General features: G+C 36.8%; 1 protein-coding gene across 2 annotated transcripts in view; it reads left to right on the top strand.

The window, feature by feature from the left end:
• LOC132152698 (ephrin type-A receptor 3-like) overlaps window positions 1-23,327 on the top strand; it is a 106,814-nt gene that overhangs the window by 14,838 nt on the left and 68,649 nt on the right. For both annotated transcript variants that reach the window (XM_059561511.1, XM_059561510.1), the window contains exon 3: window positions 1,604-2,261. In XM_059561511.1, the coding sequence (XP_059417494.1) occupies window positions 1,604-2,261 (658 nt within the window). The remainder of the gene's footprint in view (window positions 1-1,603; window positions 2,262-23,327) is intronic.

Raw genomic sequence — 23,327 nt, forward strand, 5'->3', positions numbered from 1 at the left:
CAGTCTGCCCTTCGAGTGAAAAGGAAATACAGATTGGTATCCAATCTTTGCCTGGCACTCCTTGAGAAACCAATGCGGCCTGTCCGTAAAAGAGATATCCAGAGAGGGCTTTTACAGTTTTTTCCTCTCTATAACCGGGTGGTATGTGTTATAAAGTAAAGTTATTTGAAGGAGATGGCTTGTGATGTGATGATGTCATTCATGGCAGTAGACAGTCCATGTAATACACTATTCTCAAGTGTGTGTGATTTACACATCGTATATGACGTTTCATTTATTTTGGCAGCCGTGGTGGAGTATGGTCATTCTCCATCCAGTTTGATAATGCTGCACAGCCCAGGCACCTGGACTTCATTTAAAACTTCAGCTATGCTGGTGAATGCAAGTTGGCTCAGTAAATAATTTTCAAAATGCAGCTGAGACTTATGACCAGATTAAATTACCATTGATTTATTTCAGTTTGCATCATATTTGTTCACTTCGCAAGTTCATAAACACTATATCAGAAGCAGATTCTGTTGTTCTGTAATTATATATTTGGACTGGCTTACCTATCGCTTAACCACTGATGAGTGAGCAGAAAAAGATTCATGTTATTGAAATGATCATGAAATATCCATCCATGCATATGTTGCAGTTCGTTTTAAAAAGAATTGACCATGCAATTTTTAATTAAAATTACATCATGATCTTCCAGTGAAATCCTGCTTATGCCCCACCCTTTTAAAATATTAAATATGGTGAAATATTAAGTCACATGACTTGAGGCAAAGTCACATGATTTTTTTGATGACTTTTTTCCAGTGTAATTTATGCACATTGTCTTATAAATAATAATAATAATAATAAAAAATTAATTAATTCATTCATTAAATGTATCATTAATTATGCAATATCCCAAAGTGTTCATTCAAATATGTGGATGGAAATCCAGCAGTCAGTGAGTTCAATCAGCTTGCTTTACTTCCAAAATAAAGGCTGTGAATCTGTAAACAATAAGATGCAAAACAATATATAAAATCCTTGAGATCTTAACAACATGCTGAAAAAAATGCTCCTTTTGGGGTGTTTCATTAAGCACCCTCACGGTTGAAACACAAATAGGCAATTCTTCAGTTTGAGGGCACACTTGTTCTGCTGGGTAATGAACAGCTCACAGCCACTCCAGAGGCCTTGTCTCACTCAGCCAAGGGCTTTTATAAACTTCAGCTTGACGGAGAGCCATATAGTACTCCATTATCGTAATAGAAAACACTGCCTCTCAGTTCATCATTTATTTTGCTTTGTGTATGTTAAACCTCAAGACTTCTGGCTGCATTGTGACTTCGGACACCCTTAGTGACAAAACAAAATGGTTTGTCAGGCTCGCTTTACAAAGGAGAGTACTCAGAGTGGAGGGCCTTGTTAATTATGTCCCACATTAATTATCCAGACAGGGGAGATATTTATGCGAAACGATTCATTATTCCAACTGTGTTTGAGAAATAAATAACCTAGATGCTCAGGTGTTTTACATTCGTCTCGGTTCTGTTGATATGTAGGAGTACAGTAGTCATTCATTTTCCTCTGAATAAATATGATTAACTTCTTTCTCTTTTTGCAGTGGGAGGAAATTAGCGGAGTGGATGAGCACTACACACCCATCCGGACCTTCCAGGTGTGCAACGTGATGGAATACAGCCAGAACAACTGGTTGAGGACCAACTGGATTCCTCGCAATTCGGCGCAGAAGATCTATGTGGAGCTCAAGTTTACCCTGAGAGACTGCAACAGTATTCCCATGGTCCTCACCTGCAAAGAGACGTTCAATTTACACTACCTGGAGACTGATGAAGACCAGGGAAGTAACTTTCGCGAGCACCAGTTCTCCAAAATAGACACCATCGCCGCCGATGAGAGTTTTACTCAGATGGACCTGGGCGACCGTATCTTGAAGTTAAACACAGAGGTCCGTGAAGTGGGGCCCATGACTAAAAAGGGCTTTCATCTGGCTTTCCAGGATGTGGGAGCCTGCGTGGCCCTAGTTTCAGTGCGGGTGTACTTTAAAAAATGTCCTTTCACAGTGAGAAACCTGGCTATGTTTCCCGACACGGTACCCACGGACTCTCAGTCACTCGTGGAGGTTAGGGGCTCCTGCGTCAACCATTCCAGAGAGGAGGATCCACCAAAAATGTACTGCAGTACAGAGGGAGAGTGGCTGGTGCCTATTGGGAAATGCCTGTGCAACATAGGATACGAGGAACGGGGATTCGCTTGCCAAGGTAGAGTTCTTCTCTAACATGCACACTTTTCTCCTTACAGTGCCTTTTTCATTTCACGGCCCATTTTCTTCCTTTCATCAGCGTAATGTACTAGCACCAGCTCTGTATACAGCGGCTCTAAATGGGACAATTGAGTTTGTCCCTGGAATACCATTCATTTGTGTATGCTGCTCATTGTCTGTAATGGCGAAGCATTTGGCTCACGATGGAAATGTTTTTAAACTCCATGGTGAGTTGAGTATCTGTCCCGCGCTCAGAGAACAAATGGATTTTTCCCAGATACGGACACACCTCTGATCTGTCAGCCGTGCTCTGGTTAAATGAATATGAGAGTCCTGTGTAAGCGAAGAGAGAGAAGATCTGTGGCACAGACCCCCTTAGAGGGCAGCTTGAAGCAGTTAAGCTCATGAAACACTTCTCTGCATCACCTCATCAGTCGCACAAATAGATTTACGTTAGTCATAGAAGAAGGATAAGTGTGTGTGTTTGATGTGAAGCATATGAGATGATGTGGACATTTTTAGAGTCTAAAGACACAGATTCTCTTTATGGGCTCATATTTAAAGATTTTAAACTGTTGAAAAGAGAATCTCTTGGCAATCTTCCTTTGTCTCGGATTACATTCAGAAAATCAGAGTTGTGATGCTAGAGTTCGGGTGTTAATGTAAATCACAGAGCAGGCCAAAGGACCATCTGTGGAAATATCATAGCGTTAGGGGTACAACATCTTGTCCCTGGGTCAGTACCCTTACTAACGGGTAAATATTTACCCCTGAAATGTTTATAGTAGTACCTTAAGGTGTTACTCTGCATTCTTTCCTTGCATGCCTTAAGACAGTGGTTCTCAATCCCAGTCACGAACCACGTTCTGTACACTTTATCTCTTTTCACTTCTATTTGACCATATTGTTCCCTGCGTAATGGACTTCACAGGATATTCCACCATGATTCCAGTTCGAAGGGAGCGTATGTGTTCATTCCATTCAAAGTGCTTTAAAGTGCATGAGACGTGCATTTAAATTGTATTTATTTACAGAGGTATATTATGTCACAGTTCACATTTCTTTAGTAAGTTTCATCTGTGTGTGAAGACGCTGCAGTAGCGAAGCAGAAATCTGTGAATAAATGTTCTAAAGTGTGGTAAACTTCGATGTATATCCTGTGCTCAGGCAGTAGAGATCAATTAATGAGCACTGTGTAGGGAGCCTGTCAATCAGAACACAGTTCATGCATGCAGGTTCTCTTTTAATGAGCTGAAGATCTGAATCAGGTGTGTTAAACGAGAGACTTGCAGAGCGAGGGTCGTCACGAGGACTGGAATTGAGAACCATTGCTTTAAAGTACTAATATGCAACTTTAGGGGTAGATAAGTCACAGAATTGTCCAATTGAGGTTGTTGTACCTATGAATCAAGTGGTCGAAACATCCTGTGGCGTTTAGTTCCAATTTGCCCTAATACACCTACCTGGAAGACTTTGATTAGTTGGATCAAAGTTAACCTCAAAAGTTAAATTTTTATAAATACCATCTGTGTTTGACTCCATTTTGGTTTCTATTTTCATTTTTGAATTAAATAATACATCTGGAATGGCTCATAAAGCAGTTTGCTCCTGCAGTTCCTGTAAGTTTTTTCACACTATTTGAGTCAGAACCATGGTACTTTTGCAGCATTGATGTGAGTGCAGTAGTTTTACGGTTGAGTATTTTTCCATCTAAACTTTACATGCCACACAACCACATTCACATTTGTGTGTCACAGATTAATTGAAAGAATGCAGAGCTGCTCTCAAACAAAATGTATTCAGAGGGGAGAAGTCATTGCGAATAGTCAGGAACATGCTCAGGAATGGGAATGGGAAGCTCTACAGCTCTACTGTACATCAAGCATTTACTCCAGACAATCTGTTCGAACAGACTTGGGTGCGGACACCAAGTTTGGAAATCAGTTTTGTCCCCAAAAAGCACAATAGGCTTTAGTGTGAAAGTACCCTAAGAACATTTTGACGGATGTGTATATGTGTAAGTCTTGCTGTGGTTGAAGGAGCTGATAATAGATTGGCTGGCAGCTAGTTTAAGTGCTTCAGTCCTGCCCATGGTATTAGTCGAGTTAAGCCGTCTCCCTGGAGAAATCACTTCTGCTCTTCATAAAATGCTCTGTGTCTATCCTCTACTCCAGCACTACCCAGAGATGTTTAAGAATTTTGCCATGCTTTCTGTCCAGCTGTACTCCTCTTGATGTGATAGTATCCCTGATTCCTGCTTGTGTTCAGTTAGACATCTGTGTTTGTATGTGTATTTATGTGTCTGTTATGGAACACTATATGTGGAACAGCTGCAAAATGGGTCATGAGGGTGGTTACATCAAGATGCATCTGAAACTTGCATGCCATAGGCAAAGTGATGAGGAAAACAAGACCACACTACAGTTTTCGCTGTTCTAAAAAAAAAAGTAGCTGTTATTCCTGAGATTTTATTACCCATAAAAATGATGGGCTGACCTTGACCTGTTGTTCTAGTTTTGTTATTGGCCATGTAATTGAAAGAAAGTGGTTAAATCATTAAGGGTTCGTGACTTCTGACCTTGTGCTTAAAGTTTGAAGATCAAAGAACTTTCATCACTTTCATCTTATCACACTATGATTGTAATTCTTACATTTTAAATTTGTTAAACTGCTAATTAAAATGCAGACAAAACATCATTCAAATTTGTAAAAAGTAAAAAAAAGTCTTATCTTCAGTCTGAATCTGATTCTTTCCTTTACTCTTTTTTATTATCGTAATGTTTTATATTTAATTATTACTGAAGTGTTAAAAAGAAAAGCTCCCACAAAACTTAATTGAACTACTGAACTGAATTAAACTGAGTACTAATTTCTAAACTAGGCTATATCACTGTAAAGGTTAAAATAAACACTGTCAGCTTGGTGGGAGCAATATTATGATTTCTAATACTTAACTGATCAAATACACTACATTACATTAGATATTTTGTGGATTTGAGGGCATCGGGTGGACTTTAGTACATTTAGCCAGTTTCAAGTTTAAATTCTTTATTATTAGTTTTATTAGTTACTATTATTATTATTATTATCATACTAATAATTATTATTACTAGTATTACTGAAATAGAAATTATATATATATATATATATATATATATATATATATATATATATATATATATATTATTTTTTATTTTTTCAGTTACTGGACAAATAGTTCTTAGGTTTAACTATCATGTACATTACTAGCATATTGGCTGTTTATTAGTACTTATTAATACTTATAAGTATTATTACTAGCATTTATAAATCACATAAAATAGGAGTTTATTGAGGCAAAAGTGTAACCATTCTTCCTTGTATAGCAAAATATTATATGCTTATCTAAATGACAAAAATAAAAAGCAAACATATACATATAAAGTAATAATATAATAAATATCAATATTAAAAATATTATACAGAATCTTACTTTTCAATTCTGTTTTCAGAATTATATCATTGATAATCTTAAGCAGACACTATGTCTCTTCTAATTCCTCATGCATCAAATGTGATTTATATGAAACACATGTGATTTTGGCGTTGCTTGTTTTACCCCATCAGTGGAATGAAACATGGTATCAGCCAAAAACATGGTGAAACTGAATACAAATGCTGATGGCTGAGGCCTGACCATACATTTCAAATAGTTGTGCATGGTCATGCATTTTTACTGGCTAGTTTTCTAGCCTGTGGTTTGGCAGTAGTCATGTAGAACTGATGTCTCTGAAGGTGACTGCTCCTTACAATTTATCAATCCAAACACCCATTTGTGGCGTGCAGAACCAGATGCCTATCAAGTGATTCAGCGTGTCTCTGGGATGTAAATGACAATGACAGGGCAATGGGAGGGCTTTGATAAGTACACGAATGAGTGATTGAAGTGTGAGTGGATGAATGAACTGAAGTAATGAGTAATGATTGAATGATTTTGAAAGAGTGATTGAAAGAAATGAGTGAACTTTTACTAAACAAATTAAAAACATTCCAATAAAGATTAAATAAAATAAAAATATAAATAGTAGATGTAAAAATGGAAAGATGTAAAATAACTACTAACTGAAAATAAATAAAAATTAGATCTAAACCAATGCTAAAACTGAAATAAAATACATTAAACATAAATAGTAACATTTAAGAAAAGTAAATAAGAAAACTATTAAAATTAACCTAAAGTAAAAACCTATGAAAACTGAAAATAGCTAATGCAAAACAACTAAAACTATAACTGAATTAAACATTCAACCTAAATAGTAATATTAAAATTAAATATAAGAAGCATATAACAAAATTACAAAAAAATAAATAAATAAAACTGAATATATATATATATATATATATATATATATATATCTGAAATAAAAATAAAGCATGCATAGTAATATTAAAATAATAATAGAAAAAAATGTCAAAAGCATGTAAAAATGCTCAAAATTAACCTATGAAATAAAATGAAAACTGAAAATATATATTCAAAAGCTAATAAAAAATATTAATAAAATAATAATCAGTGAGTATGTAAAATTATGTGATTGATTGACTGACTGACTGTGAGTGAGTTGAAGGAATCTCATCATCATCATCATCATCATTTTTGTTCATCTAATGAGTAGATTTCAGTTTTATTTTAGAGTCTCATCAATTAATCTCTACTGTTCCTGATCACCCTGTAATGGAAGTGATCATGGCAACGAGCTTTGCATTAAGAGCATGATTCGCCATGTCCACCGTGTTCTGTTTTCTGAAGAGTTGTGTGAATGTTTGGATGTATTTGACAATCCCTTATTAGTTTCAGTGCAGCCTAATGGACACTAATAAGGGCTTATATTACCAGAGCGTGACAGCTGCTGCGTCACACACTCATGTGCAGGGGAAGGGTCTAAGTCACAAATCTCTCAGCAGGCCCGCTGTGTTAACGGATTGATTACAGCAGGGAGCCTGAGTGTGATATTTTGAGTTGTGCAGACCTCCATTTCAACACTTGTTGTGGACGAGTCATATGGCGGATTTTGACGCTTCACTGAGGGAGCACCTCTTAAGTAATTAATGACCTTTTGGTTTTTTTGAGTTTCAATTGCTGCATGCAGTTCCTAGGTAATACCTTTGTAAATGTTTGGATTGAGAAGTTTCATTTAAGAATGCAGCAATATATGCAAGGTGTGTCAGGCCCAAAACGGGGCAACTTCCACCAACAGGCAAAATTATTCCTGGAAGTAGCCAATTTTCCATTTATTTGTGATTAAAACATTTCAGTTTATTATTATGTATTGATATTTTGGTTAGAATATGGTTAGAATATTTGAACTACAGTGTATTTTATTTAATCTTTGCTCTAAATGCAAAAAAAAAAAATACCCTAACAGTTATTTATAGTAAATACATTGAGATTCATGAATATGAATGAGAAATAAAAATAATTTATTTATTTATTTATTTATTTAAAAAAAAAAATGTACTACTATATGTTGACTAGCCCTAAAAGAAAGTGAGAACCTTAATGTGCGTGTGTTATTTTTAAAGAGATTTGCTTTCTAAATGCAAATGAATCGTTTCTCTAATGCACTAATTCTCTAGTGCACGTGTGGGTGTGCGCTTGATTGTGAATAAATGTGATGTTGTGTGTTAATATGTGTGAACTTGTGGCTAGAAGTGATATATTTCCCACAGACCAAATGAAGGTTACTTTAATTATCGGTGTCAGTAGAGCCACAGACCTAGAGGTGATTCTTTAGTGGATTTTCACGTTCATTAATAGTAATAATAATAGTGTCAGCACTACGAGTGTGATAATATTGCACCGTATCATAAACCTCTGTGTTGTTTCCTGTACATATTTCACTGAGTTTTGCTGTATGGCTGCTACACCGCACTGTTTAGTTAAATTGGTCCAGGATTGGAAATTACATCCCATTATGATAATGAAACAGAGCGAGTCAACGATCTAAAATCTGTGTGAAATTCTTCTAACCATAATTTGATCTTAAAACAGCAAATAAAAGGAGTATTTGAGCCGGATGTCTGTCTGTTTTGCGAAGCTTCCCATGTTCGCAGCTGCCACGGGGCTCCTTTGAGAGTGCCAGTGGTTTACATTCTGGCTGGATTTACTAAGATATACAATCCCTGTGCTCGCTATCCATGATTAGTTATCAGATCTTATTAATGCGGCGGCAGAAAGTGCAATAGGTTATTTTAACAAGGCCTTAAAGCTGGATGGAAACCTCTGAGCCAAAAGCTGGATTCAATTCGACCTGACGAACGCTGTTCTTGGTTTTCAGGCAGATTTGAGGGCTGATATGGTTTAGTTATGCACCCCCTCAAAGCAGCTATACTTCTTTCCTGATATATAGTTCTACTGCTGTGCCTCACTTTGAAATTATTATTTTTTTTTAAGTATTCTTATGCTACAAAAAAAAACAACAACAATAAATTCCCCCAAGCTTCTGTTTAGGATTGTTCAAATCTGCAGTTTGTTTCTTTCTTTTCTTTTCTTTTCTTAAAGTTTAAAATAACTGTTTATTTCTTTACTTCTTATTTCTTTTTTCCAGTCTTCAGTGTCACATGAACCTTCAGAAATCATTCTAATATGATGATTTGGTGCTAAAGATAGATAGACAGATTGCATATACCTCACTTCGCTCATAGCAGACAATTAAAATCTGACAAAAACATCCTGAAATGCACTGTTGAAGACAGTTTAAGGATTTGTTACAAAAGCTCTGCTTTGATGGCTGTAAGGGCGGTGCTTTAAAGGAGATGAATTTATCGTCTTTTTTCTCCATTCTGAACAGGATTTTTTTTTTTTTACAGCGTCTCTCGCTGCGGTTCTGTTGTTCATGAGTTCTCAGTCTTTAGTTTCCTTTGAGTGGCTGGTGGTGATAATGAGGCTGAGTTTTGCTTGCCCGGCTTTGTTTCAAATCACAGCAGCAGGACAGCTCATTAATTTTATGCACTCATTGCTAAGACTGAAAGTCCCTAAAGAGCGCTCAGTCAGTTTGTGCTCACCTCAGTGGACAATTAAAAACACTCCTGAAAAATCTTAATGCAGCAGTGAGGCCTCCTTCAAGGGTCATGCTCTCTCGCTCAAGCAGATGATGGGACTTTAATAGATCTTCATCTGTGCAGATTTCTCATTTCGTTGCACAATTAGTACACGCTTAATCGTAAGCAGTAATCATGGGTAACGTAGTACAGGGAGGCAGGAGTGTTGTTTTTTCCACCTCTGGATTCTCACAGCTCATTTTTCTGGCTGCTCTCATCTCATGCCATATTTTTACTCTGATTTTCCAATCCGATCCGTAGTGCTTAATATGACTGATATTTTAGAATGACTGGACTCCTATAATTATCGATGTTACAAGTACTTTTGAGATCTCCAGTCACCACTTTGCCATCCACATAAATGCTGCCGAAATAACAGCTGCTGTCGGTCACACTGACCAAATCTCTCCTACTTGCAATGAGAAATAATGATCTTAATGTGCTGCTTTTTGCCTCAATGCTTTTGATTCTGTTGTCTAGTGCTTTCTTGGGGCCATTGGCTGTAATGAGTGGATAAAATGGGGCTTGAGACTGGACCTGGATTTGCTCGGGCATCAGATGATACACTGCGAAACACACATAATCACTAGGGCTGTGACTTAATCAAGCCTTGTATTGACCAGGTCACATGTGTTTAGTTACAGCACATTTATGTAGGGATTGGAAAGAGCGAGAAAGATAGGGTTTGAGGACATCTAACTGGAATCTCTGAGAACACATGTACACATACACACTGATTCAGTGACTTCCTTAAGTTATGTGCTTTGTATTTGGCCTTGTTAGTTGCCATAGCACAGTTTCCCCCTTTAGTATATCTAATTTTAATTTAATTTAATTTAATTTAATTTAATTTAATTTAATTTAATTTAATTTAATTTAATTTAATTTAATTTAATTTAATTTAATAAATGTAATATATAAAAATTAAATTAAATTAAATTAAATTAAAAAAAAAATTAAAAATAAAATAAAATAAAATAAAATAAAATAAAATTAATTCAACATCATGATCAGCTTGGTTTTGAATGCCAAACCAATTTTATTTAATTTACTTATTTATTTATTTTTGTGCTACATCTGATATAAATCTTGATAATTTCCAACCTTTTGTATTTTATATATCTCAATATTTAAGTGTTTGAAATTATTATTATTTTTAGAGGAATCATCCAAACTGCCACTGATGCCAGGAAGATTTAAATTACATTACTAAATCGCATTAGTAAATCGCTTTTATCCAAAGCGATTTACAATTGCTATATATGTCAGGGGTCGCATGCTTTTGCTCAGGGATACATTGGTGTCTCACAGTGGATTCGTACCCGGGTCTCTCACACCAAAGGCATGTGTCTTATTCACTGCGCCAACACATACAAAATGTTTAACGCAAGAAATGAAATACAGTAAAAGCATACAGGAGTAAAAAAAAAAAGGCCTGCTTTCTGATTAGTTCTAAAAGAGTTCATTAAAATAGACAGCTTGAACTGATTCACAGTATTGAACTGAACTTACCGACTAATTTCGTTTAGCTCCTAAGGACAAAATTAAAATATCTCTGACTGAATCATTTCTGTAGGAAACATAATAATTAAATATAACCAAGTAAATTAACAAAAATGCTTTAAAGGTACTTTCCAATATTCAAAAGGTATACTCACCATATCGTCGAGTTCTAGTGTGCATTGTGTAACAGGTATTTTCTTCAGGCACAGCTCTTGGGATTTAGCCCTTGACATTGTCTTCTTTTGAAACCGGAGGGCAGTGGTTTGTGCTATAATTCATAATGACAGAGTGTCAGACCCAGTAAATAAGCATTGCTGAGAAAAAAAAATATAGCAGTCTCAGAAGTATGTCTTTTGAGTTGATTGATGAGGAATGTGTTTTTGCTCATTTTTACTTTGTACGAAGCATAGAACAGTAACTCTTGAGTTTTATCCTTTAAAATAACATAAATAATAAACCTTGTCCTTGGTTATTTGTGATTTCATCTGGTCTGGTAATTGTTTAACACCTTCGCAGGACAGAACGGCTTCTCGCACACATGACCGAAGAGCGCTGTTATTTCATGCTGGAATTATAGAGCGGGCCTTTCATGCTGGAATTATCCTTCATAAACTAAGGTCAGGTCCCAGATGGAAGCTATTATTGTACCTCTGACTCATTGCATTTGGTTTCTCTATCAATTTCAAGCAAGGGGACACTCGCTCCCTGAGTATTTTTCAAGCTGTTTTTCCAATGAATATATGACCCCAAAGCATTTTCTACCATAGAGTCTTAATCTTGACATTTTCCATGGCTAAATCATGTGAGATTACTTTGGGATGTGCTTGCAACATAATTACCATGAGAGGTTACTAGTCCAAATGGTCAAGACATGAAAAACTGTCTGCATCCGAGTAAACACCCAAGGAGATATTTGACTTTTGAAAATCCCATCATTCCACTTTCTATAACAAAAACTAATTAAATCTGAGAAACCCTTGTAGCAATAATACTGTTTCCACAAAACATCTGGGATCTTGTGGGAAAGCAGCCCTCTAAATAACCTGTGTGGGTTTACAGACATTAAGTTTGAATTGAAGACACCATTCTGGAGTTCTGACCCGAGAATTAATTAAAGCGAAGAAAGCCACAGATCACAAAGCACAAGACGAGCGCTTACAGTGCCAGGGCTGTTCCACCACTCCATGTGCATGAGTCTTTTCAGGGTGTCAAAGCTTGTTTGCTTTTCCAACTGTTCCTTTATGGCCTCACCTTCCAAAGCGCCGGAGTAAAAGGCAGTCTTTTTCTAAAGTGATTTTTTCACTTCAGAGATGGTATCCGCAGGCCCTGGAATGCAGGCCCCCGGCGGCAGATGCGAGCAGTGGATAGGGCTGTTTATGCGGAATGGACCCCCGATGGTGGATGGGACACGGGCTGGAAGGGGGTGTGACTGTGATCGATGAGCGTGGTGCTGGCCTGACAGTAGGACAAGGCCTTTTTGACAAGCACTGTTCCAGGCCTCTTTCTCTCTCTTTCTCTCTATGCACACAGGGGGAAGCACACCATTCACAAGAGCAGGCACAATGGACGCGTCTCTCAGTGCTGCATGTCTGTATTTCTGAAATCATACTTGTATTTTGACAGCACTGTTATTAATGAGATCCTCACTCCTTTATTGCTCTCATGTTTTAGAAAAGCTACAGTATGATATGTTTCTTTGTGTTTTTGTCTTGTTTTCCTGTAAAAATATGAATCCTTAAAATATGATACTGTTTAGTGTCATATTACTGTTTAGATATTATATTATATTATATTATATTATATTATATATTTTTTTACTTTAATATTATTTAGTTATTTCTTTATTTATCACCAAACCATCATATTAGAATGATTTCTGAAGATGTGATTAATGATGCTAAAAATTTTGCATCACAGGAATAAATTACTATTAACATTGAAAACAGTTATTTTAAAATCCAATAATTACAACTTTACTATTTTTTATGTATTTTCATCAAAAACATGCAGCCTTGATGATCATAAGAGATTTTTAAACAAACAAAGAAACATTTAACAAACATAAAAAAATAAACAAATAATATCAAACCTAAATCATAACCAAGACATCCTAAATAAAACACATTTACATTGAAAAGCAAAACTGCAAAGTCATAAGACTAAACTAAACTAAATAATAATAACCTTTAATAAATTAATTAATAAATTAATTAAATTAATTATTTACATATTTTTATATATATGAATATACAAATATTTTAACAATGAGGTATGAAAAAATAAAATGAATTAGGAAATAGCTTCTTACATAATAATATTAATATCACTGTTATTGAATTGCTTCATTTTACTGTCCAGATATTTTGACTAGAAAATCAGATAAGAAATGTGATAGATGACAGATAGGCTATCCACTGAGGGCAAATACAAGCAGGCCATTCTCTGAATTCTTACACCGTCACATCCTCTGACGCATCCTCTTCCAGAAACAGAGTTTATTTTAAAACAATGCGAAGCCACGCTGCTATTTCTAAGTCAGACCTTGTGTCCGCTTGGTCATTCCTGTTGCCTGAGCTCCCATAGCAGAGCACCGGGACAAGCGCAGAGAAGTCCTTGACCACGCTCTTTGAAGTTAGATGTGGGTTTGCTTTGTTTGTGTTTGAGTGCTTCATCTTAATCACAGCGCTCTGCAGTGAGACCTCAGCATGTCTGCCAGGGATTCATTTGTGTGGCGCCTCAGCAGTGTTGTCGATTCAGTCAGATCGTAATAGTTAACCAGAGAGAAGTGGGCAGATGTAATGCACATGACAGTATAACCTTTGTCTCTCATTAGCCTTTAAAGTGCACTTCCATTTACACCGCAGTCATTTACCGTACTATTACACTCTTTATATCCTGACCCAGACGGGTTCTTTCAGCGCAACTGTTTCTGGCAATTATCTTGCACCGTAATCACTTTCTATGCATTGTTTATGCTTTAGGTACTAAAAGTGTTAATACTACGCCTGCGTTGTGCTACACATGTTTGTTTGTTGCTTTTGCAAATAAGCACATGCAGCATGTTGTGCGTCAATGTCCAATGGGTCACTTGCTTTTGTTTTTTCAGGCATCCTGGCAAGGATGAAAAACAGAGGGACACAGTATAAAACTCATGAATATAAATTATGTGATATTCACCCAGTAGGCCTACATGGATTTCTTGCATTTAGTTTTTGCAGAAATTTCACATTTGTGGATGAAGGGGTTTTCATTTTTGCAATGATTGCATATCAAAATGAAACTTTTAAAATATAAAGATTATCTCCCCCCAAAAAAGAGGGACATGTCCCCTCCTAGAAATGTTGGTTGCTACACTGCTGCCTCCTGGGATATCTTCTGGTGTATATGTGATGAAGAGTGCATGTTGTGCTCTCTCCTGCGTGAAGAAGGCAGACATTCATCACCCAGTTTCTCAAAATACTTCCTCCATAAAGCTGTTCTTTCAAGTACTTATTGGGAAAATAATTTTTTTGCTAAACCAATTATTACATTTTTCTTACGGGATCAGTAATAAGGCTGTTATCTAAATCTATTTTAAAATGCAAAGCGTTGGTGGGAATCAGTCTGGTGAGTCCATGCATCATTCCAGAGAGACCACAATTTCTGCACCCTCAGCTTATTAAAGCATTTCAAGCTCCAGTGCACTTGTACCGCTCTCCAACCTTTGAGTCTGCTCTCCACCTTGAATGCCAAGCATAACAGTGGATATTCCAGAGCAGCAGTGCATGGAGGCTACAATAGCTAGCCGAAAAACCGTTGTGCTCTCTGGCTTAGAATGATGAAAACCAGGAGCTTGAATCTGAGCCAAGACGCAACAGAGAGACCTTTTTTTTTCATTTAGGATGTTCAGTGGAGATGCTATCAGGTGCTAAAGCTGTAAAGTACAGCCCTGAGGCATCATTTTGCACTTGAATTTATCCAGCACATCTGAACTTGTAATCTATCTGTTCCGAAAAGCTCCAAGCAGATCAGAACGCTCTTTGATGCATCTGCCACTTAAAGAGGGGACAAAAGAGAAGACCTTTAAAGGTTGTGGGATGCCTTTGAGATGTGCAGTGACCTTTCAGGAAGCCACTGTCTGTGAGCCGTGTCTTTAAACACATATGGCCAGGGCTAGGGACTGTGAAGAGAGACTCCAAATGCCGTAGAGAGCAGTCCAGCAAGATTAATATACTCATCATGGAAAACTGACCTGCAGACATTTCTTCTCATTTCAGCTTTTCCTTTTAATCTCCCGACATTTTTCTGCTAAGATTCCACAGTCGAGGTATTTGTCAAATAGAATGAAACCTATAGAAGTTTTAGTGATTTGGTTTTTAAAGGTTGATTATCTGCTTTTTAAATTCTCAAGCCATCTTGGTAGTTTTAGTCATCTCAAATGCAACTTATTTTAACAAAAAAAAACACCTACTTCGACAGGAAAGATCTGTCTGTTATTTAAAATGACTAATTGTGGCAACGAGTTGCTGTCTTTATCAGTGAGTCATTTGAATCAATGTAACTGAATTAAAATTAACTGCACTCAACCTTTTTTTTTTATGCCGATTCACTGAGCAAAACAACTCCCTTTCTTTATGAGTGAGTAATTTTAATCATTCACTCAACCAATTTATTCACGACCACAGATTCATTCAGTAATGGAACATGTGACTGCCTTTGCATTTCTTATCCAGTAGATTCAATCAGAAATGCTGTTTCATTGAGGAACTAAACAGATGACATTTTAATTATACACTCAACCATGTTGAATGTAGTTTCATTCAGAAAAACAAAACAAGTGACTGTTTTTATGAACAAATCATTTATTCAGTCATACAGAAATGATGATTTATTCAGGAATTAAAGTGATTATCCACTGAAATTCAAAACATAAGCCCCATTCACACAGCAGCAGATTTGAGTCCTTAGCACGGTTACGTTCACACACAGTACAGTTATTTTCAGGCGTGACAGCTGCATTCTGTAACCAAACTCACAGCCGTAAATTTTCAGGACTCAACCGCATTCTTGGAAAGCCCACGCTGTGTGAACGGAACCGGACTGAACAAATAGTTGTTATCATGTGTGGTCCCAGTAACTAATAACGATAAAAATGAGCTGTGTATCATCTGAATGGTTTAGATCCAGTCTCCACTGGAGCGGCTCCCATCAGTTTTGTGTTCTGCACGTGACTCAAATGCTCTGCTCTCAACACAAATATAAAATCTGCTGTCGGTTAATGAAGAAGTGAACTTATGGCTCAGTTGGACTCTTGTCATGCCAGAAAGTGATAAGACCTTCATCTTTGATTCTAATTTGGTCACTTTCGCTATGGTAACTGGTAAGGAATATGGGCTTGACTTGACATCCTGTTGCACGTTCATACAGACAGTATTTGAGAAGCTACTGTAAGTTGCTGTGTGAACGGGCCATTTCGAGACTCACACCTATAAGTAAATGCAGTTGTCAAGCCCAAAAACTGACAGTGTGAACATAGCCATAGAGACTCATCCTATTTATTCAAAATGCTGATTCATTCGGGAATGTCTTTAAAAGTGAATCACTGATTCTTTGTTTTTAGAGATTCGCTCAAAACGCAGATGCATTCGGCAACAAAACAAGTGACTGGCTTCACACAAAATCACATAATTCCCTACTATAAAGTAGTTGAAAAACAGTATCTGACAAAACAAACGTGTCTAAATTCACAGTACACAAAAGAGTAAACATGCAATACCCAGATGACCTCACTCAATATTATCATATTTATAAAAGCAATAGAACATAAAAGGAATCATTCTGGCTCCTTGTTACTTCAAAATTTTCTTTTGACTGACAGGGTGGACCTTTAATCACAGCTGAAATCTGTTGAATTGATGAGATGCATTTGTTATCCATCTTTAACTTCTCTTGATTCTTTGGGCTTTTTCCAGTGGAATTTCAGCCTCGTTGCCAAAGGCCACTGACTCAAGATTGTGCTTTAAAGCATAAAGACTGTGCTCATTTATTGTGTTCCTCAGAGATTATGATGCCAAAGAAAAGACTCACTCCCAGAGTAGAGCAGTAAAACCATGACATCAGAACCTCTTCATTTCCCATTAAAAAAGACTTGCAGCGTTTACACAGGTGAAACCGACTCGTGTTATGGAGACTCATGTCTATGAAACGAGTAATAGTCATGTTTAATTGCAGATTATATCTGTGTTTTGACACTCTCCATGCATTAAGGCTTAACAGTACTGTCAGATGGATGACTGGAAACCACAACAGCGGAGCACAACGACTCTAATAAGAAATGGAAAACAGATTATGAGGTTGTGTTTGTCTGAAACAGAGCACTATTAACAATTTTCAGACACTAAGTTGTTTTTTCATCCCTGCACAGTCACAGTTTAGAAAGTAATATCATTTTGTGATTGCAGACCTACGCAGAAGAAAATGATATTGCTCAAACTTTCCTTTTTCAGGAGACTTAATGGAGTTCTGTTATGTTTCATAAATGTTTTGGGTCCGTAAGATTTTTTTTTCAAAAAATGCCAAATTTAATTCAGCAAGGATACATTAAAGTCATCAAAAGTATAACGTAATATTACAAAATATTTCTTTTTCCAGTAAATGCTGTTCTTTTGAATTTTTATCAAAGAATCCTGAAAGAAAAAAAGACATTTTCAAATGTTTTCAACATTGATTAAATTTTTCTTGAGCAGTAAATCAATACATTCGAATGATTTCTGAAGGATCACGGTACACTGAAGATGTGACATGTGACTTTAGCCATTGTCCACATGCTGTGCTTTTAATTTCACTGCAGTCTTGATGAAACAGTTAAGATATTAATGAGTTCACATTTGCAATATTTCTTTCGTCTGGGTATTGAAGTCAGTGTTAACATCCTGTCATGTTTAATGAGGACAGACCTATGAATACATTGATTTACATTTAAATAGATATGATTGCTGGTTAAGTGTCATTTGCATGTAGTTATTATGCAAATTTGTGTCTAGTAGTGATATCTGATCACGCTTCATATGATTGTTAAATGTAAGGTGTTAATCACAGGATCATACATAAAACATCCAGCATCGGATGTTTTAATATCTTTATGTAAACTTTATTATGTTTAATATGATACATATGATGCATTTTCCATAGATCGCAAGTATGTTTTTCTCTGCACTATTATCACTAAAAGAATACTAATCTTGCATAACTGTTTGCTCAGTGTAAATTACAGCTGAGATTTATAGAACAATGTGCAAATGGAAATTGCATGCTGTGGATCAATGGTAATTAATGCACCATAGTGTAGAGCATCATAAAATTGTCTCCAGGTGTATGAAGAATCTGCATGGCTATTACTCATCACTTTAATTGGGCTAATTATGATTGCTGCTGTATTTAGGAAAATTAATGCCAGAGGAGGTCTTGAAATGCATTATCTGAGCAGAGGGAAGTTCATCCAAAGCCAATATGTTTGCCAAGTGAGATCCATGCCAGTAAATAGATGCTATTTATCATCATTGCCCACTCTCATGCCAGTCCAACCGTTGGGTCAGGGAATCTGCGTCAGGCTCTATTTATGACACCGTGGAAGCCATTTACATGCATGTTCATTATTCACATTAAATAAAAGCTTGGGTTGGCTGAAAAACCATCCGGATTGAGCCTCTTTTGCTTTGTCCTGTTGAAGGGAATGTCTGGACGCCAAATAGCTGCATGGCATAAAGGCCCTCCAGGCGGAGTTATGGGGCCCAGTGGCTCTCTGACACAGTTTTTGCAATCCTGCACCAGCAAGAGTGGTCATGGGCTTTGCAGGACTCATTGTCCGAGTCACGGTAGTGAGCTAGAAGAGGTGGAACAGAGTAAAATACCATGTGTGCGCCCAGTAGGGGGACATTCCTCCAATCCTATGATTTTCCCATCACATTCGTCCTCTGGAAGCCCCACTGTAATCATATTGTTCGAGTCTTTAGCCCCCTAACAAACCTCCTCGTCAGCAGCATGTCAACTCCAGCCCCCGTGTTACATTGTGAAAGAACAGACATTTTGTGGGTTCATCACTGTATTAACAATTCCTCTCTGCACAACACCTCTGGAATGAATGATATGCAGGTCCAGATGGAAACTGCATGGGGGAAATCTGCAGAATGGATCTAGAAAAATATTTATATATATAAATTATTTTTCATGCCAACTTTAATGAACAATCTAGGGACTTGAGATTTCACAGGAAAACTTAACCATTTTACAAAGTGCCAATTTTGTATGAATTAATAAAATAATAAATAAAATTTAAAATGTTGAACCTAACTGACACTGGGCATAAGCAGATTTTATGAAACCCTATGAATGAGATTCATACAAATTCATACAAATGAACCACCAATTTGTAAAAAAAAAAATAAAACAGTTACAAATTTCTGTGAGATTTTGTTGGATATGTATACGTTTTTTAATTGGTTCAAACTGAGATGGATTCACCTCATCCTCATGACATTTTTAGGATGCACCCCACTCTGTTTTTCTGCATTACTCCATTTTTCTTTCCCACTTTCACATGTAGATAGCATTAAGCAGTCTTATCCACTATTACCTTAGTGTATAATTAGTGTGGTATAAAAGGTACGGCATAATCTATACTGGCTGACCATTTTTTACCATCACATGATATACACTGTTGTATAGCCCAGCAGTAGACTTCAGTCCACGATCTGATAATTAAACAGATCCCACTGGGACACCCAATCACTTGTTGTAATAATCTAATATAATGACAAAATCTTCTTTGGATTAGGTATTAGTGTTCATTTTCGCTGTCCCTTACAATGATTCAAAATGTGGTAATTATTTTAATGATTCTCTGGTGTAAGGACCAATTATAAGACAAGTGTATCCCTTTGTTTCTCAGCTTCTTTAAATGAGTACTTATGCAAATAGAATATTTTATTCTAGTGTTTCAGCGCTTACTGTAGACAAATGTTTATAATTCAGTAAAATTAGTTACAGTATTAGTGATTTAGGAACTGAATAGTTTTGAAAGGCACTGTACAAATATTCTACATTGGATAATCTATCTGTAACTACACCATATACATGTTTAATTTAAATATTATTCTCTAGTATTTATTTAGAACTTGTGGAAGCCAATTTCTAATTGGTTCGCTTTCTTCCCTCGATACACATGTGGGAAAGACAGTGAGTGTGCATGTGTGTAAGTGAGCATGTGTTGGCATGTGCGTGTCATGGCACAGTGACATGCTGTGTGCTCTGCACAGTGTCCCCTCGGCAGCGGGAGACAGACAGCATCTCTGTGTGTGCGGCAGCAGGGCCTTCTCAAGATCGATGGGAGGCTCATGGAGAGGGTCGCTGTCAGCTTGTCTGCTGTCTGTTCCTCAGCGCCAGCCAATCAAAGTGGCCCAGTCCTGACAAGGCCTGTTTGAGTGTGCATCGATCAGGCTGTGGTAGAGGGGCCCGCTGAAGGGATTGTTTTTCACAGTAAAGTGTGTTCTAATCTCCCCTCTTATGTCTTAAGAGATCTATCAGTGTAACTTATAGTGAGCTGCTAAAGGCCAGAGACCAAGGCTGCTCCCTTGATAGGACTCCATCTATAAAATCTCCCTCACTTCTTGACTTTACAAACCCCATGTTTTCCCACCAGATGCTGATTGTCAGATGAGTTAAAGGGATGTTTCAGGCTTCATGCAAACTCTAAGTGAAGTGACATTCAGCCAAGTATGGTGACCCATACTCAGAATTTGTGCTCTGCATTTAACCTATCCAAAGTGCACACACACAGCAGTGAACACACACACAGTGAACACACACCTGGAGCAGTGGGCAGCCATTTATGCTGTGGTGCCCGGGGAGCAGTTGGGGGTTCAGTGCCTTGCTCAAGGGCTATAGACAGTATTTGTGGAATGATGCTAAATCCTAATTATTTTTATTTATATAAATACGGTAAGATACTTACACATACAACTACTGTTTATATGGCAATAATATAATTGCATATTGTCAAAACTAAGAATATATATATATATATATATATATATATATATATATATATATATATATATAAACTAAGGCTGCATATATTTGATCTAAATACAGCCAAAACATTATTATTGTGAAATATTATTGCAATGCAAATTTATTGATATATTTATTGATTTTTCAGCATCATTATTCCAGTAGTCAGTGTCACATGACACTAACGCCACATTCCTTTAGAAATCATTCTAATATGCTGATTAGTTATTTTATTTTATTTATTTATTTATTTTTACTTTTACTTTTATGATAGTTGAAAATTGTTGTAGTAAAGTAAGTAAAGTGTGGAAACTGCTATACAGTATTTTTTTTCAAGATACTTTGATGAACAGAAAGTTTGAGGCATCTATTTGAAATTTGTAACATTATAAATCATTTTGATCTATTTAATGAATTAATTTATTATTAATAATAATAATAATAATGATAATAGTAAAGCTTTCAAAGTGTAAACATTAAGTATAAGTATTTTAAAACTTGTGTAGTGTAAATGCACTACAATTATATAATTATGTAGACAAGTGTATTCAGAAACATTCATGTAGCATGTGTAAAATATGCATGCATTATATAACAATATATATACCACGATAATACACCTGGATGAGTAAAAAAAAAAAACTGATGTACAAAAAACATTGAAGGAATTAGTAGAAATGTGTGTAGACTACATACAGTACATTATATTTTACACTGAATATATTTTAAAGATCCGTCATGTATTGTAATTGAAGATTAAGCCATTGTCTCCCACTCGATCCAAATCCAGATTTCCCTGCTAAATTGTTCTTTATCTGAAGTTGTGTTCTGCTGTATGAGCGTTTCTTCAAGTAGCAGGAACTCTAAGGAGACAGAAAGAGTGTGTGAGAGGAAGAGAGAGAGATAGAACGAGAAAGTTTGAGTGTACGCAGGTTGTGAGATTGAATCTGGGAGATGTGTGAGTCTATAACAGTAATTTAGCGTGGAATGTAACTTGTGTCTTGAGGTGTGAGGTATTCTCTCTGCACTGTACAGTGCTTTGATTGAAGGGTGAGCAGAAACAAGCTGAACACTGGGTTTTGTGATAGAAGACATGGCCATATGTCCCCCTTTATATTAAAAATATAAAGAGCAGATTTTGCACTACAGTCTCAAGTTTTGTCTATATATATATATACAGTACAGACCAAAAGTTTGGACACCTTCTCATTCAAAGAGTTTTCTTTATTTTGATGACTATGAAAATTGTAGAGTCACACTGAAGGCATCAAGGGCTATTTGACCAAGAAGGAGAGTGATGGGGTGCTGCGCCAGATGACCTGGCCTCCACAGTCACCGGACCTGAACCCAATCGAGATGGTTTAGGGGTGAGCTGGATATATATATATATATAATTATTTATGCAATAATTCAGCATAACAAGAAATCTATAAGCAATTTTTTATTCATTTTTTGGGAACGTGTGTAACAAGATTAGAAAAAAAGTAAAAAAAAAAAAAAAAAAAAGTTTTGGGAGGCAAAACGACAGGAACACAACATGAAGGTAAAGTATGTCTGTCAAAGAATATGCCATTCTATCTTAATATATAGCTACAAATTTACTTAAATTTACTTATAGACCTCTTCTGGTAGAGAACTGTGTCAGGAAATCTCAGTGAGTCCAAGGAGACAAAATCACGTGAGACCAAGCGTATCAGCACCAGCAATCAACCCAGGTGAGCAATCAATCCTGTGAAAGAGGACCTGGAGCAGAACACTACTTCTGACCTTTCTCCAAGGCAATTGCCCCCAGAATGGTGCAAACAGTCTGATAATTGCCCCTCTCCTCGTATAAAGAGGGGGTTTTGTGTAAAATGTCAGCCCTCCTCAAGCATTCCCTTTCTTGGTACTTTCAAGATACCTGAGGAGGACTCAGAGTAGCACGCTCGTCTCAGAGACGTTACCTTGGCGTTGGGCTCATCTCAAAACCCCTGCGTTTTTTCCCTTCTTTTCTCACTGTCAAAGCACAGACATCAAGCAACCCACTGCATTCACATTTAATCTCTGACAAAGCCTGAGGTTGTTTGCAAGCACTTGTGCTTTTCAGAAAATGTTTATTCTAGACTCATAAATTCTGCTGCTTTGCTCTATCATCAGAAAATATCTGTGGCTCAGGAACCGAGCCTCAGGAGGGCATTCTATGTAACACAATGTTAACAAACAGAAGAGCATACAGTGAGCACTTGTCAGTGTGAGCTTGGGTATTTATGAAGAAAGAGAGGGATGTTCTCAACAGCTGTCTGAGGGTACGTAAGAAGAGACTCTTGATGTTTCGGTGCTGTCCTGCCACAGTGTCTGTGGATCACCTGCGGTGGCGTGTCTCCTCTGACCCTGACAGCCTCGCCGTGCTGCCCCGGGCAGGGGCCCACTGATTTATGGCAGTGCAGCTCCGTGT

This window comes from Carassius carassius, chromosome 11, assembly GCF_963082965.1.
Source record: "Carassius carassius chromosome 11, fCarCar2.1, whole genome shotgun sequence".
NCBI classification, from domain to species: Eukaryota; Metazoa; Chordata; class Actinopteri; order Cypriniformes; family Cyprinidae; genus Carassius; species Carassius carassius.